This window comes from Catharus ustulatus, chromosome Z (assembly GCF_009819885.2).
Source record: "Catharus ustulatus isolate bCatUst1 chromosome Z, bCatUst1.pri.v2, whole genome shotgun sequence".
Taxonomy (NCBI): domain Eukaryota; kingdom Metazoa; phylum Chordata; class Aves; order Passeriformes; family Turdidae; genus Catharus; species Catharus ustulatus.
The window spans coordinates 26,305,582-26,323,498 of record NC_046262.2 but is presented as its reverse complement, the minus strand read 5'-3'; the positions used below and the strand labels follow the sequence as shown (position 1 = coordinate 26,323,498).

General features: G+C 42.0%; 1 protein-coding gene and 1 long non-coding RNA gene across 2 annotated transcripts in view; one reads left to right on the top strand and one right to left on the bottom strand.

Annotated features, from left to right (window-relative positions):
- Positions 1 to 436: 436 nt before the first annotated feature.
- Positions 437 to 3,333, bottom strand: LOC117010609. The gene is made up of 2 exons (XR_004420720.2): positions 1,441 to 3,333; positions 437 to 1,346 (listed from the first exon to the last, which is right to left on the bottom strand). It is a non-coding gene; the product is annotated as an uncharacterized LOC117010609 (long non-coding RNA).
- A 138-nt stretch (positions 3,334 to 3,471) lies between these two features.
- The window catches only part of MAP1B (microtubule associated protein 1B), a 69,103-nt gene continuing 54,657 nt past the window's right edge, over positions 3,472 to 17,917 (top strand). Inside the window, exons 1-2 of the mRNA XM_033085256.2 lie at positions 3,472 to 3,731; positions 8,243 to 8,344. Of these exons, the coding sequence (XP_032941147.1) occupies positions 3,554 to 3,731; positions 8,243 to 8,344 (280 nt within the window). The 5' untranslated portion in view covers positions 3,472 to 3,553. The remainder of the gene's footprint in view (positions 3,732 to 8,242; positions 8,345 to 17,917) is intronic.

Genomic DNA, 17,917 nt, shown 5'->3' with positions numbered 1-17,917 from the left:
TCCTGTCACCAGCCACCACAGAGAAATCACAAGGAAGCTGTTCCCCTCACAAGGAAGCTGTAACTGCAGTGAGGTATCTCCTCAGTGAATAAATCAAGTGACCCTCCAGACTGAATAAATCAAGTGACCTCAGCTCCTCCTCAGCTTCCCCTCAAGGCCCTTCACCAACCTCATGGCTCTCCTTTGGGCATCCTCCAATAGTTTTATATCTCTCTTATTGTAGCACCCAGGACTGCCCCCAGCACTTGAGGTGAGTGCAATCTGAAGCAATCCACATGGATACGTATTTTTTTTATGCTAGGGATGACACTTGAACTGAGACAAAGGGCCAACCTAAAGGCTTGTACATCACTGAAACTTCATTTAAAATTTGAAGTTTGGACTTGAATGAAGCTTGAATACTAGTAGGTAACAAATGGCACATACCACCAAGAAACATGTTTTAAACTTTAAGCACTTTATTTAAACTGCCTCTTTAAAAAAAACAACATCTAAAAAATACAGCTCTACATATAGTTTTTCATCATATTCCACTCTGGGACTCCAATTTAATATTGAACATTATAAAAATACAAAATCCAACCAAAACAATCAAAAGCCAGACAGGCGCGGGTCTCAATCACTGTCTCTTTGAAACAGAGAGATATATTTCAAAGCCCATGAATGTTGCTGTTTCTTCTACTGAAGGGGCATATCTGTGTGATTAAGCTGCAGATAGGCAGGTGGTATCACTCTGAAACAGTGAGGGTCACTAAGTCAGTTTTATGCAGTGTATCTCCACATTTTACTCAGCAGTGGACCTGATGCTCCATACTGCAGAACATAAATTAGTTTTCAAGGAGGGAAAGTTAACAAATCTACCTGACTGAGATACCGACAGAGCAAGTCAGAGTGTGAACAGTGGCTATAAAGCTGGGACCCTGCAGCTTCCTCAGAGGTATGTTCAGGAGGATGAAGCACCTTTCTTGTCTACCTTCCATCTCAGATGATGTAGTATATGCTTGTGAATAGACAAGGTCAGAGGTCTGCATCCTTTCAAAGTTTAGCACAAAATAATTTTTTTCCAAAGAAAATCTGTTGCCCTCAGGGTTTTAATGTGTGACACATCACCAATCACAAGACAGCTTGACTGTAACAGTTCATCTTTTATCATACCATTTTCTAACTGCATGTTGTTTTACAGTGCAGTATAAAATAGAGGACTACCTGAGCAGGCTATTTCAAATGTAATTGTATTACCTACCTGTATGTAAGCATTTTATTCTCTTCTAAAATGCATTCTTTTCAGCTCTTTTCAAAATTCATAGACATCTTCTCAGCTATGTTTCCACTTTTCCTTAGACTGCCTAAAAGCACATACAGTGCCTTTTGAGTACTGGTGTGCCGTCTCTGACTATCACATTTAAGCTGCTGTGCTTGTGAGGCAAGTAACTGTTTTACCTTTATGTCCAGGAACCATTGTCTATTCTGCAAACAGTTGGCAAGTCCCCTTGGCAAGCCCCTTCCATGCTTGAGAGGCTAGCTGCTCTTGTTGGTGATTGAAATAAAGGCATATCCCAAAACTATGTATATCATTGCAGTGATGGAAGTCTGCAGCTGTCTTTCTCCAGTGGGCACCACGTGGCAAGTCTTGAAGGTATCTGTAATTATAATAAATTATTAGGAAGGGGGTCATATAGGAAAAGGCCATAGGGCATGGACATTACTCCTAAGTAGGCACCTTCACCATCTCTTGGAACCTGATAGGATTAGCAAGGAAACAGCAAAGGGCCAGATGAACAAGAATATCCAAAGAGCAACATACGGTACCTTTGAAAACCTTGCATACCTTAAAACTGCTGCTAGTTCTTCTGCATCTATGCCACTGTATTTGTTCTATCAGCAGTGTCAGCTCTAATGAAGAATAAGCACTGCTGCCCTTTACCACTGTGTCATCTCAGCCACCTGACATGGATGAGAAAACTCTTGCCCATACTCTACAACCTTCAGAATAACGACAGTTCAGAAAATGTCTGCTCTGGATGCAACACCCAAGCACAGCACACTATGTAAGCCAAGACTCTGAGTGCTGTATTTCTGCAGAGGAACTATACATATCAAAACCACTAGGTGCTATAGACAGATACAACACTATGGACCAGTACTTATAATGACCCTGTTCGAACCTTTGTGGGTTGAAACTGTAGCCTCTAGGCTAGTAAGACAAAAAAGCTTAGTCGTGACAACCTGAAATGCCTGCGAATTAGTCCACTGTGCCCTGGAACAAAAGAAGACGAGACTTATGCACCGGTTCATCCAGGCAAGCACTCTGTTCCTGAGCAGTAGGCAGAGAATTTGCACACCCAGCACTGTAAGAAGGTGCAGACAAAGGAAATGTCTTCTCAGCCAGGGACAAGAGATTATCTTAAAAACCAAGCTATAAAAGTTTACATCCTTACCTATGTCACAGTGAAATTTATCCCACATCACTTGAGCCATATAAACAAGAGGCTTAGTGGAAATGAGTGGCTTGCTTAGGTCAGTAAAGGGAGAGAAACATCTCAGATTTGACTTCTCTATCCTACATTAGGAGAGAGTAACACACTTTTCAAAGGTGGTTATCACTGAGCATTGGGGTATAGATTAGTATCTGTGAAAAGAGAAATTAAACCTTTGGTTCTGTCATTGTGTAAGTTTTCTGCTATCATTGCTCCCTGGAGTTGCTTGAGACTGGTCAACATTACTTACCAAAGCCCTTTGAACTTTAGCTTTGAATAAGCTAAGAATACAGGTTTCAGCCCACTGTCCAAAACCAGTGTTTTTCTGGTGTTGTAGATCCATGGGCATTGAATACGTGCAGAAAGGCTAAGTGTGCAGTATCTTACTAAGTGAACTGCTTTCAAATTTAAAAACTTAACAAGAACATTTAGATTGCTGGGTGAGGGTGTGTGTTTAAGTATGACTCAAATTTTGCTGCAGTGCTACAGCAAGATGTAGGAGAGGACAACTGGCTTTGGGCAACGGCACTGCTTTTTCATCCGCGTCTGGAGCGCTGCTAGTCCCGATGCCGGCTTTCCCACACGAGCTCCCCAAGTCTGCCAGGCCATTGTCACCTGCGGGTGCTCACGGCCTCATTTGAAGGCTGGGACCCGGGACGGGCCCCAGGGTGACCGGCCGGCAGGGTGACGCCCCGAGGGGCACGGGAACAAGGGATGGAGGGGCGCGGCGCCGGGGTCCCGCGGCCGGGGCACAGCCAGGGCGCGGGGCGCACTCCTCGGCGTCCCCTCGGGGCGTTGTTCGCCCCCCGCGTCCTTCCTGCTTCCGGGGGCCGCCGCGGGGAGGATTTGCCGCAGATGACATCAGCTGTGGATGCTGGAAAGGCGGCGGCGGCGCGGAGGATGCGCCGGCTCCCCCCCTTCCTCCTCCTCCTCCTCACCAGGTCCCTGCCCTGCACCGTCTCCGTATAAAAGCGCCGCCGCCTCCCCACCCGCCCTCACTCCCTCCCTGCCGCCTGCGGAGCCGCCGCCGAGCGGCCCCTCTGCGCCCAGCGCCCCGGAGCCGCGGGGCGGAGGCGATGGCCACCGTAGTGGTGGAAGTGGATTCGGAGCCCTCCTGCAGCATCCCCAACCCGACCTCCACCTCTCCCAGTCTCTCCCACCGCTTCCTAGACAGCAAGTTTTACCTGCTGGTGGTCGTCGGCGAGCTGGTGACTGAGGACCACCTGCGGCGGGCGATCGCCAATATCGAGCGAGGTGAGGCGGCGGGAGCCGGGGCGCCGCCAGCAGCGCCGCGACACCTCCCGCCGGCGCCCTGCCCCTCCTGGGCGCGGCCGGGAGCCGCGATTGTCCCCGGACCCATCCCGCCGAGCCGCGCTAGAGGCTCTCTATTCCCCGCGGGGTCCCGCCGCAGTTGCCCACCCCTGCCCTCCCCGCGCGGGGCGCGGGCGCTGCGGAGCCGCAGAGCCCCCTGCCCGCCATGGCTGGGCGGAGGGGCCGCGCCGGCAGCGCAGCGCCCGCCGCGGAGCCCGTCTGCCCGGAGACACCGGCGGGTGGGCGTGGCACGGTCCGCACTGCGGTCCCGATGGCAGCCCGGGGCGGACAAAGGGCGGCTGGCGATGGGCTGGCGGGGTTGGGCTGGGGCTGTGGGGCGGCTGCCGCCCCTAGTCCTCCAGCGCCGCGCCGAGCCGGCGGGGCTCGGGGCGTTTTCCCTCTGGGCAGCAGAGGCTGCGCGGGCGGGAGCGCAGCCGCGCCTTTGTGTCTAACTTTGGGCGCTGGGACTTTTCTGTCGCCTGGACAATTTTTCAGGACCCAAGTTATATACGTGTATGTATGTTCCAATAAAGAAAACCCGTATGAGTAACGAGGCTGTTAACACGAGTGCTCAGCCTCGTTATTGTCCGACTGCGGGCTGCTCTGACTCGGCGTTTATTTGTCCTTTTCTTAAGACGGCGATGCAGGGTGGTATTGCAAGTGAAATGACAGTATTATAAGTTTTCGTTGGGGTTTCCGATACAATAGATTGCAGTGTGTATGCGGAGAGGGGGGGAAGAAAAAAAAAAAAGCCAAGCTGTTGCGGTATTAGTAGAATAACGCGTGAAGAAAATAATTGCCCAACCTTACAGTTAGTTAAACTCAGTTGATACTTGATTTTATAACATGGATTTTTTGTTCTGGGATGATGAAAACAAAGATTTCAGCAACTGCCATTGTTAAGAGTGGAGAAGAGATCCCGGAACGGGGAATTGGTAGCAGCCTTGTCATGTAGGTGTGGTTCAGCAGTCCAGCTAGGACTTCATCTGTCTCTATTGTTGATTTCTCAACCATTGTTGCTTTGGTTGGTTATTTCTCTGAATTCTTTTTCATTACTGCTTGAGGTAAAAGGCATCCTCATCTCAACTAACCAGTTTAATCATAACCTGTTCATCTTTATTGCTACCATTGTCTATTGGGGAGAGCTACTGAGGCAGGTGCTTTGTCATTCAGAGCTTCTTCAGCATTGCACTTCCTTAACTCTATCTAACTTTCAGTTGTGCTACAAGAGAACTGGCTGCATTTTAATTAAATTGTCAAAGATTATAAAGCAAATTGGTAAAATTTCTTCCTTCAAGACAGCTTATACCCTTCCTCTGAAGAAAGGCTCTTCATTCTCTTCTTGAATCTCCTATTGTACAGTTGCTGCTGCATAGCTCAGTTGCTGCTATCTCCTGCCACTAAGCATAACACCCACTTACAGGTTTAGGTGTTCAGAGGGAATGCTTTCACCTTTTAATTCATCATTTTGGATTAGAAGTCACCTTGATGCTTCTAGTATCAGACCATCTGATTATGATTTTTGCCTGCTAAGAAAACTCCATGGTGAAATTTTGAGATGCATTGTTCTGGATGAATACAGTGGGAGTCTGACGCTTTACCTACATGAGGCAATTACAGGCTCAGCTAATATTCTTCTCTTTGGAAAGTCTGCTGTAGCCTGGAAAAAAAACACTTCTTGGTACCTTTATTCTCAATAGAGCTTTAAAAGCATTTTGGTTCTTGGTAACTCTCTGCCTTACTGTCTTCCTGGTACATCTCCTGAGTACCATCACTGAAAACTGTGGATTCATGCGCCAAACTGCAGAGCAACGTGTCAAAGAAAACATCTGCTGATAACACATCAGTGGCGTGATGCTACGCAACCTGGTGGAATGCAGAGTCATTTCTTAATATATCGTGGGGAGGGAATGGCGTGGCAAGACGCATTTTCAGTAATTACATTTTGGATGTGATTTTGCTAAGGGGGCAATCCTCCAACCCACCATCCACCAAAAGCAAAGAGGGGAGTGAACAGAAATCATCAAGATTTTTCCACTGATTTAGCAGATGCTACTGGGTGTGCCCTGCCTGCTGTCTGATTAGTCCTGTGTCTAGTGGCATTGCATTCCTAAGACTGCAGAAAGAAAGAAAGAGCGAGCTCCAGTTCAGCCATGTTTACAGCAGTTATGTGCCCACTGCTAATCCATCATTGATTGGATTGACCTTGGATTTTAGTTCCACGTTTACCTTTGTTCTGCCCAAAACCTGATTTAGTGATATCATTCATTTAATACATTCTGCTATGCTATAATACACATGCATAATTTTTGCATCCAGATTGCTGAATCATACAGTTGCAAATTTTGGATAGTCTACCTAAATTCCAGCTTCAGCTTCTAGGAACACTGCGTGCATAGCGCATATAGGCTTTTTTCTCCTTAGTTTTCTTTTTTTTCCTATTTATTTTGTGTCCAGTGCATTTTGGACCTTGCCTGGCTTAGTCAGGCAATGATTGAGCAATCTCGACTACACCAAATCAGAATCTTATCCCTACAGCAAATTAGGATTGCATCTAAGGCAGCTAGGGATGGTGGATGAGTCCCACCATTTAGCAGTGTTGATGAATTGTAGGCCATATTGTTTAACTGACCTCCAGAAACCGTTGCAGTTTCTCTACCCAGCTTGGTGTCACAGGCCAGGGGAGCTGTTTATCTTCAAGCTTCTTGAAGTTCTGTACTCATTCATCCAGTGTACTTCAGCTTTGTGATCAACATCAGTTTAATAGTTATTGTTTTCATATGCGTGCTATGTGTATGGTATTATATCATCTTGGTGTTCCTTGCTCCCAAATATTCCAACACCTGGAAGATATTAAAGCCTGTTTAGATGTATTTGCCTGCCAAAACTTGTCCCAAAAACATACCATATGGCCAAGAGCTTTCTGAGAAAACCAAGTAAGGAGACTTGCAGAAGAGTCTTGCCTCTGAACAACGATGCGTCAGTCAGGAAGTGGAGGTGGCTGGTTATAGCTCGCTTATTTTTCTCAAGTGGTTATGGAACACACAGGCAATACTGTATTTTCAGTTTTTTCTAGAGATTCAAATGACAGCTACTTAATTGTTGGTAGCACATTACAGTAAGCTTGCTACTACCTTTACTTGGATACTGACAAGGAAAAACCCTTGCATGCATTCTTCTTTCGGAGGCTTCAGACTCTTGGAATGCAGATGTTCATATTTGCATGGAGAACCTACTCACGGCTGCAATGGGAGACTGGCACTGCAGATCTGGTTTCACTGCTAGTTCCTCTTTTCTCCTTATGCTTCATCCCTGGCAACATGGCTTCTGCCAGACTATGTTCTGACATTTCTGCTGCCTTGGAACAGAAAATACATATAGCATGGGAAGTGGCATTGACAGTAACCTCCACGACCTGAAGCCCTGGCAGAGTTAACAGCAATGTTAATTCTAGACTCATTCTGAGGGGTTGGACACATACTTCAGGCATCTTGTTGTCAAACCCCAAAGTGGTCTAACCCAATAATTCCATGAAAGGCATGGTCATGTGAGGAGGGCCACCAGACACTTCCTCACCAGCAATCCATTTTATGTTTGCCAGTTCATTTGTGTAGATGTAATGATAGTTTTTTAGGACAAAAAAAATGAGTGCAGTTTTGATTTGCAAAATTGCAGCAGTGCCTGTACTTACTTGTAGTGTTACTGCCTGCTTATTATTTCAAAACTAGAAGATTTTTCAGGACAATTTCAAAACAAAATTATAGAAGAATCTGAAGTATGTTCTACTTATTTCAGTCCTTAAAAAATCTGCTTTGGAATAATACATTTTTTGGTCATATAAGTGTCACATGTCTCACTTTTTAAGTAGCTGGGGGGAAAACAGTAGGGAACAGAGATGTGTGGTTTGATTTATCAAAAAAAAGATCAAGCACAGCATTTTCAAATCTCAAAAGTGGAGTTCTGACACTTCATAAATAAAAGATCACTTAAATTTTAATTTAAAATTTGGTATCCTTCAAAGAATGAAGAAGTCAGCAATTTAATACTTTGTATTTAAATATTAATTAGCAACATCCTAGGTAGTGCTACCTTTTTCTTCTCAAAAGGACAACATGACTAAATTGTCCTCTGGGTGATTCACTCTTCTGTTTTTATAAAACTCTATATTTTGATTTTTAAAGCCATGTCAGGGACATTGTTAACTTACTGTGTAGTGGCTGCTACTGCAGTTCTAAAGCTGGGGCCATAACACCCTTAGGAAAGGCAGATTGGCTTTTTCTGATTCCTGTCAGAATCCTTCCAAAAGCATTTTCAAAAATAGCCTTGGAAGGATGTGAGACTGGGCTTTGAATTTAGAAATATGCAAATAGCTTGAATGCAAATAGAATAATTCTCGATTAAAACTTCCAGTGCTCATGTGTCAAGCTAGATGTGTTTTGTATTTTGAATTTTAGGAATCCGGTCATGGGACACAAACTTGGTCGAATGCAACTTGGATCAAGAACTGAAACTTTTCGTCTCTCGCCATTCAGCTCGATTCTCTCCTGAAGTTCGAGGTGAGTTTAAGATCAGAACTGCTAAAATACACTTTGAAATTGCCTGGCCCATTAGTTTTAGGGCCTTTTTAGACTTAAGAAAACTCACTTTTTGATTGGTGCTACATGAAGTAACTGTTCAGTCTAGTAGTCCAGTGATGGAAGCTTATTGTGGTAGGTAGAATACATACAAAACAATAACTGGAAAGGTTAGCTGCAGCAGAGCCAAACTGCAGCTCAAACCGTGTATTTCTTCTCCAAGGACTTCGACTTTGCTGTCTTTCTTGGTATGAGAAACTGAGCTATGGTGAGTCTATGTTCACTCACAGGAACTTTCTTTGGTTTGTATGAGGAAATCAGAAATGCATAGGTCTAATAAGACTAAATCTCTTTTGCTGCCTGTTTTTGAAGCCCATTCTTCCTTAAGAGGATTCATTCAATAAAGTGAAACATTTGTTTGCCAGTTGTGAAGTGCAGAGTTTGGGTTTGTTCTGGTTTCTTGAGAATCAACCGTTTGGTAAGTTTTAATACAATTGCTGAAAGAGTATGGATGAGTTTAGTCAGGGTTCTCATGTGAACATACATGACCTTTTCAAAGTCGTAGAGGTTTCTGTCATTGATGGAATCATTGTGGCCATGTGCATGTTGACTGCTGTTGTACAGTACAACCTAGTACTGACGAGTGTTGGAAATTCCAGCTTCTGGAACATCTCTCATGTGGAGTAAAAGGGCTATGAAATTTTGCATCATGCTGCTAAATCAACTTCCTGAGGTCAGTTGCTATATGTTGTTGACAAAGAGACCCTGATGCCTTGCTAGCATGACAGCATTGACCTGATGGTTTTTGAATAATGTACAAAAATGTCTTGTGTAACTTTTTCTTCTTGCAGCATGTTAAAGCAGTTTTTACTGTATCTCCTCATATCAAGTGTAAAGCACTGCCAGAGTTAAGAAAAAATTATAAACTTCTATTGTTTGTCCTCTGGTTTGAAAACCAACATAACTAATAAAACCAGACAAAGCATGAAGATTTTTGAGTAAAGACATATAGCCCCTTATTTATGTGGATGTAAATTTGGGCCTAGAATACTTGTCTTTCTTTTCATTTTAAATGTCATGAAGCCAATTCAAATTCTCAGTGCATTTGTTGCTTTGCTTTATAGAGAGGAAATTTATCTTAAGGAAATGCAAAATGCAATGTATCCCATTTTTGACATACCTGTGTTTTATTTTAAAACTTAAAGATCCTATAGCTCCTGTAGCAAAAATATTACAGCATGAGTAGCATTTTTTACTGTCTTATTTAGATGATACATTCTAATACCACTGCGTGAATTAAAATAAAACAAATACTCTACTATCATATAATAAATAAGACTGTGCACCCCTTTTGCAGCAGAAAGAATGTAGAATTGTTTAGGAATTTTTCTCTGGGAATTGTATTTTTGATTGATTTTTTTTTTCCCCTTGTTTGTCTAGACTTTGCTGTTTAATCTGTCATTGTGTTGAATTCCAGCTTAATTGCATGTGACTGGAATTCATCAACATCTCTGACAAGCAGAAATGAATGTGTTTTTCACTACTGCTCAATCTTTAAACAATAAACTGCCAAAATCTCTGTTTAAAGAGCATTAAGGGAGCCTGAAACTTGAATAAAGGCAATATCGAGGGATAAAGTTATCTGCTTTGACCAGCTTCTTGTCTAAAATTTTGTGGAGAAGTGCATTTGTACCTCCAGAATTCCACTGTACAGATCAGAGAATTATTTTTTTTCTGCTTTTCTCTGATGATGAATTCTGCATGAGACTCCTTTGTATGCTCTTTGCTGTTTGGCAGAGAGAAGGCTTCTTTGTTTCCCCATTCTAACAGATTTCAGAACATTTAATTTCTGTTACAGCACCCAAATATTAATTTTTGGGTGTTCAACCACTGAAATGGTAGAGTATGATATTAAAGAGATGATTGTAAGTATGTATTCCTTTATGGTCCCAAACTCAGAAACTGAATTTAGGTAACTAGGTGACCCTTTGTCCAAGGGAAGTATTCATCCAAGGTGATGGGGTTGCCTGTGGAATGTAATTAAACAACCTTTTTTTTCCCCCAGCCCTTTGAGTGTGAAGTCTCTGTTCAGCTCGCATATCAGGGACAGTTTACTCTTGAGGAAAGCTCCTGTTTTCTTCAGGTCTGACTGCTGGCTAGAGCCTGTTTGATTATCATGTTTAATTAATTATGGTAATTGCAGTGCTGGCTCAGTACATGTTTGTGTGCTTCTCAGAACAGCTTGAGGATATGGACAGCAGCAATGTGAAGGGTAGGAATCTTTCTGCAAAAGGAAGCTTGGAGGAAGTGGGGTCAGTCCTGTCTCCATGCTATATGCCTATGATGTCAAAGGAGAGATGTGCAAGAGATTGTCTGTCAAAGCATTTGTGTGTTTCCACTTAAAGAATTTAAGGTCTGATCCCTTTCCCTGTGTAGTGAATAGCAATGCATATACTAGTACTGCAGGGAGCATGATTAGATCCCATGACTTTTTTGTGTTCTTTTCAAGGGGACGGGTTCTCACTGTTGTATTTGTGCACATCATATTCAGCTGTTGGGTAATTTATGAGTGATTTATGATTCCTGAAAAATAAAATTCAGAATGGAAGTGCCAGCAGATCTTTTCTGCCACCTTGTAAAGCTGCTGAGTTAGCAGACTCGTTAATAATAACAGATTTGGAGTGGTGATGTTGCCAGGTGCTGGTGAAAAATGAGTAATGCAACTGATTAAATGGTTGCCACAACAACAGGCAACATGAGTTTGAAGGGTGCTCCAGTGGTGCCTCTGTTTTCTTTGTCATGTACTGATAACTTCCATCTTGTGGTAATATGAAAAGGACAAAAAAGTGCAAACAATGTACAAGCTGGAAAAGGAAATGTGCATCTGGCAGTGAGGCAGAACAAGTGGAGAGTCTTGGAAAGAGCTCATTTGAAATTGCAGCTGTACCTACCAATCTTTGCTTAATTAACAAGAAAGTTTCAGCTGCGTAAAGCAGCTTCACAAAAGACCATGTTTTTGCATTGAGGGAGGGCAAAGCTGTTGAAGGCCCTTCTGTAAGACTTGTACACTCGTATTTTATCCCTCAAGTTCCATCTGGGGACACTTAACTGTTGCATTGGTGGATATTCAAGCCCTTGTCTAGATAAAATCCATTTTATTGAAGTAGCTGTTCATCCCCAACCTTCTAATAAATACTGTTCAAGCTATGTACTATGGCTGTGTTTTACTTTGTCCTGTGGTTATCAAGAACAAATATATGTATTTCCTATCTGAATAGGACCAGGAGGCCTCCTGTTGCCCATTAGCCAGTGCAGACACCAACTGCTGACTTGAGTCCTTCCTTACCTGTGCCTAAGACTTTTTTATTACCAGCCTGCCTGCAGCCAGAGGGGATCTTGGCAAAGTGCAAGACATGTTTTATTTCCTCTTGGCAGCCACCTGCATCATCAGCAGCAGTGAGCTTGCCTCTTTCAGGCTTCCTAAAAAGTCTTTGCTCTATGATACTGTCATTATTCTAGAAAATCTTAACAACTTCCCTTCTGACAGTAAGTTACAGGTTAGGACTGCTCATAAGCTGTAGAGAATTTTTGGGTCTGGGAATTTTGTTCATTGATGTGCACAGCTCCATACTTCGCCAAAGTGGTGTCTAGTCCCATTTCCTTTGTCAAAGCAGATCTAAAGCCAGTTAACAATACACCTGGTAGCTTGCCATGTGAGATTGTAGAGTCACTAATAAAATCCTGAACAACATGGGTTTTGTGCTAATTTACTTGAAAACTGCAGTTCATCAAAATAATTCAAGTCAGGACATAGGTACTTGAGCTAAACCTGTAATTTCAAATGAAGGAAAAAGGGAAAATAGACAAGAAGTAATGACCAGATTTTTCAGGCACTATTAGAGTGCCTTAAGTGCCTAGGAATTAATTTTGCTTAAGGTTTCAGGTAGCCTGGTAAGCACATTTAGGGACATGCTACAAATATGATTCTTCAGGTATTTGGAGGCTGTGAGATAGCTGGAGTAGCTATTGAGTGGAATCATTTTAGCTCATTATATGTTTGGAGAAGTTAATGTTAGTTGGCTCCTAGACTTGCTTTGTGTCTCAAAGTATTTGCGCATTGAAAGAAAGAAAATGGAGGCAGACTCAAAAGATAATTGAGCTGACTCACGCTGCAGTGGCTGCGAATGGTGTCCCTGCAGGGTGACCTGCAGCTGCTACTGGTCCAGCACTGCAGCCCTGGAGCTGCCCAGCAGCACAAAGCCAGCAGCCCCTGGGTCCTGGTGGAGGATGTTGATGGGAGCATACACACTGCCCTGCTCCTGAGCTTTTGTGGGGAGATGCTAGGATTTTGGTGGTTCAGGAGACGATTACAGCCTCTAGTGTAATAGCCTATGTGTTTGGATACAAGAATTGTCAAAACCTTCTTTTCCTAGTACTATTTAAAATGCCAGAGAGGGGCTAATAAGTGTCTTTATCATCTTTTTTACAGTAAGGTGTTCTACTTATATGACAATCATTCTGGAGTTAGCTTCCATTCCTGCTTTTTTTAGGAAAGATCTCAAAGAAAATTAGCATGAATTACATTGCTGCCAGATCACCAGTATCTGCTAATCCTAAGCTGTTAGTATGAATCTGCAATATTAGTGAGAGATTATTTTTAAATGCCTTGTATCAAAATTAAATACAGTAAGTTCAATTGTTATAGAATAGCCCATGTTTTATGGGGACAGGTTTTGGCCTGTATGAAGCAGCTACCAGAGGCACGGGATTAAGTTAGTTATGAATAATGATAGAATTTTAACCGCATTATGAAATTTGAATTCTCATTCCTCTTTATTAGAATGAAAACTAAGCATACTTAATGGTATATTCACAAAGGTTATATTGTTATGAGTAATCTGATAGAATTATAATTCTTAATACATTGTTTGTGAGATTCCTATTTTATCTATGTGGGATTTCTGAAACTGAAAACTTCAACAATATTTGATTTCTGACCTCTGCCCGGATGACCTACCTTTTATCTCTTTCATCATGAATTTATGATAAATGTCTAAGCAGAATATTAATTTTGTTAAAATTTATGTACTCCACTTCTGTGGAATTTGTTACTTTCTCATCTAATTTATCAATTACTCAAGAGAAACATTAAAGGTTTTAACTGGACGTTATAATGAGAAGAGACTTGATCCAAAGGCCTGTGAAATAATTGGATTGGATTTTGGATTTGATAAAGTACTATCTAGTATTTTGAAGTTAGAAAAAAGACAAAAATACCTCATAATTAGCAAAAAAGTGAACATTCTATCTTCTTTCTTGAAAGACGGAACTATTACTCTATTTGAAGTGAATTGCCTACTATTATATTCAGGAATAGAACCAGACCCAAGTAAGAAGAGTTGAGACACTCCCTGTCTCCAGACTGGGTGGAATGGGGAGCTCATGTTTATTCCCTCTGCCATCTGTAGAATCAAGAGTTGCCACTGTGGTTACAGATATCAACCTTGCAGGAGCATGAAGTGCTCCAGCTGTCATCTGCCTTGTAGAGACAGGTACAAGAGGTGCTGGCTGCAAATCCGTGTGATCCTGACTGCCAGGAGTATCCCACAGTTCCTATGAGTGGGGGAGAAAAGCACTGCAGTCAGTAATAGTCACAAACAGAAAGCTGGATAGTTCTGCATCAAAGGTGCATGTTTTTGCATCAGCCCCCCAGATGCTCCCACCAAAAAGACGGGATGGTTAGTTTGGGGTTGTAGCTGCTGGTTAGTAATCTGTTCCTAGAACTGAGAAAAAGAGCAGTGCTCCTGGTGACCTGGATTTGCAGATTTTAATCTGTTTATGATTCAAAACCAGTTGGTGGTAAAATAAAAAATTGAGTGTAAAATTGTATTAAAATAACCAATTCATAAACAAACTTGTGTGAATTTCAGTATTGTTTTGATGTTGCAATTTTATGCATTTCGGTACTTGAAAGCTTGTCTGTAATGGTGAGATCCTGTGTCCCTCTGCATCTGTCTCAAGCATAGCTTGGTCTGGGACGTTATGCCCATTTGTAACTCTGAAAAGCTTGGGGTTTTATTTAAAACAAGCAATCAACACCACAAAAGACACCTCCCCTTCCCCCCCGCCAAGGCAAAACAAAACCTCTTGCAAAAGATTAGCCGTATTCTTAGATTCTGAGGAACCACGCAGCCTTTCACCTGGAAGTCAACTCCCTGCTGTCAAAGACTGCCTTTGGAAGCTGGAAGTGTAATGGCAGTTGTAGCTCTTCTGGAGAACAGACTGATCCCAGCTTTGGCTCCCATGTCCTGAGTCATGGATAAGCTGTTCTAGGCCTTGTAACCTCTTCATGGTGGATTGAGGATCTCTCTGATACCTGACAGACGGGAAAGAGCAAAAGTAAGAAAACTCATAGTTCCAGATAAATGTGAGTTAATAGGTGAAGACAAAACCACAGAAACAACCAAAACCAAACCAACTAGCACAGTGAAGGAAATGGCTCGGCATGTCACAGGCAAAATAATGCCAACCAGTCTCTGAACAGCCCCTACCTTAGTAACTAAACACCCTACCTTCCTCCTCTACTCTAGCTTTTGCTGCTGTGCGTGATACTGCACACAGGTATTTGTGTTCTGGTCAAATGTTTTTGCTGACACCGTTTTTGAACTTCTCCAAGGGATGAAGTTTGACAGAGCCCTAAGTCCAGCTAGAGGAGTCTTGCTTCTGATCTTAAGGCTTGGAAACAGCACATATCCTGTAATGAGTATTATGTCCCTCCAGCATGCTTTCTCAACCTCAGACTGTGCCCTGTAGTTTTCCTGGTCTAGAACTTGCACAGCACTTAGACAAACTTAAAAAAAAATTATTTTGTATGTGACTAGTATTTTAAATAGATATAGAAAGCAAACCTTCAAGAGTACCTTGAGATAGGATTTCATGCTTGTCACAAATTAATAATTTAATGGCATTGGTCATAATAATTTTTATAGTGCTATTGATTTTTGCAAACCTATCATTACTAGCTGCAAAGCTCAAATTCTAAAAGTTCATTAGACATGGAAGATTTAAATATTTTTCAATACTAATTAGGCTTTTGTACATTTACCATTTCTAAGCAACTTTACATATTTTAATCTTTCTGTCCACTGTTTTTCAATAATTCCATTCTTTTTATGTTTCAATCTGCTGTCTTAACTAGCTAGCTAGCTAAAACCTGCTTGAACTTGTGTGAGGTGTTTTTTTAATTGCGTCCTACAATATGAATTACTGAATCAGATCAAAAACACATCACCTTTCAACATAACTCATGAAAGACATAAAAGTTACTCAAAAGAAGTCTAAATGGAGATGGCATATTTCTTAAGCAACCCCTTAAAAAGTAGGGATGGGCATCTTTGATCATAGCACCATCTCAATGGCTCAAATAGTTTGGCTGCACCAATTGTATTCTTGAAGTGAGAATACCTGCTCTGTGCCTATCAACCCTCTGTACCTATTAAAGCCTGTAATTATTACAAGAATCACATTTTTTCTTCAGCTTTGATGGGATAGTGTCATTGTATGTCAAGCAGTGGATTATCATGTGAAAGGAGACTTTGCCAACATACTCATTTTGTGATGAATAGCAGGATCTAATAGTATTAAATCTGTTAGGAGCTGTTGAGTGGGGGAAACCCCTTTACTGGGTTGTGCAAATGGGTGCAGGTCATGGGCTCTCCGCAGACATTTGTAGAGGAAGGAGACCAAGGATACCAAGCCAGCAGTTTTCCTTAAACATTATAGACTTACTATTCAGCCTCTTGAACAGTGTCATGCAACCATTCATTAGACTCCTGCATACCTAGAAAGGGATTGTTTTCATTTCTAGACTGTTTCATGAGCTGTGTGCTCCCTTTGTAATTAAATTGTTTTAAATTGAAAGTATATTCTGGGCTGAGGAATGAGCTTCTTGCAGAGAATCTGAAAAGCACTTATAGATTCATTTTATTTTATGCATCTCTACTTTTTTGAGTTTCACACAGCACGTTACATACTTGAAAAGTCGATGCTCCTCTGACTTTCATTCCTAACTGGAGTATGTTTTTCATGCAGCATTGGAAATAGCTGGGCATTTATGAAATTACCTGTGTCCTCATGCATTCTTTGAGTGTTCTGAGAATCAAGTGATTTTTTAACACAGTGCCTGCTGCTCTCCAGGGTAGCAGTAGTGTGTTGTATTCAGTGTGGTATATTCAGGGCAATATTCCAATCCTGGCAGATTTAACACTTTTTGCCTTCTTATCTTGAATTTTAGTCACAAAAAAGCCCCCAGAGACGATGTTAAAAGAAGGGGCCACCCTAAAATCTTTCTTTCACAATTGGAAGTGAAAGAGTGGTATGTAGGGCAGTCCTGTGTAGAGCTACCCTGACAGCCACAGATGAGCTGCTACCCGCACCCAGGGGAGTGCAGCCCCAGACCTCAGTCCCTCGGAGAAGAGTGATCTCACCAGCCTCTCAGGGAAGACCCATCAGGAGAGTCTCACCACACCACCATTTACCTTCACCACAGCTCTGAGTTAACAGGGTTCTACTACCTTGTAGCTTTGGTATCCCTGCAAAGGTGGTTTTTGCATGGACACAGCATAGCTCAAAGGCTTTATTCTGTGACACTAACATTTAAAACTACTTTTCATATTTTCCTTATTTTTTTTCATTTCTTGAGCTTATTTAAACCTTGTATCCTGTTCCCTTCTTCCCTGAAATGGATGAAATGCTGTTTTCAAATTAGCAGATGTTTTCAAGATTTGAGAGAAGCTTGTGTTCATCTAAGATGACACTTTTCTTCCTTTACCCATGCTCTTTGTCCTGGAGCCTTCCTGTATGTCAGAGTAAGTCACAGTAAAATGTGAATGGCAACTTGTCAGTATTGGATCTTCCAGGTGCACTGTCTTTCTTGGAGCCACACCACAGCTGACAATAAAAAATGTGTACTTTCTCAGAGAAGAGTTTAGGAAAGCTGTGGTCAGGGACAACTCTGCTCACAAATTATTTTGTACTTTTTTCTTTTGTTTCTGGCTTCCCTATGTTATTAAATACGTTGGAGTTGATTATCTGACACTTCCAACTTTTTTGTTGGTTTTACTTTTGAGCAGATGGACATCTCATAGTCAGTGATTTTTAACTTAGTCTAAGCAATAATCAAATTATATTTAGATTAAAGTCTTTGCTGACCCCCACCAAATATTACTCCCATGTACTGTCCCATGGCTTGCAAAGATGGGACACTCTCAGAAAACACATGGGTAATATTAGACCAGTTGGTTTTTGTTAGATAGTTTAGGTAACTCGATTGGTTGTTGGCTGTGGAACTGGACACAATTAAACACTTCATCAATAATTACTGAAGGGTAGAAAAAGAGAAAGAAAAGATGCTTTCAACCCAGCAGAGACAGTTCTGAAACCAGCACAGATGTGAATCAGCTCTGCTGTTGTCCTATGACAACAGTCACTTGTAAGTGGAGTTACCAGACAGGTATTGTCCACAATTTGTGGTCAAATCACATAGAACTTCCTGAG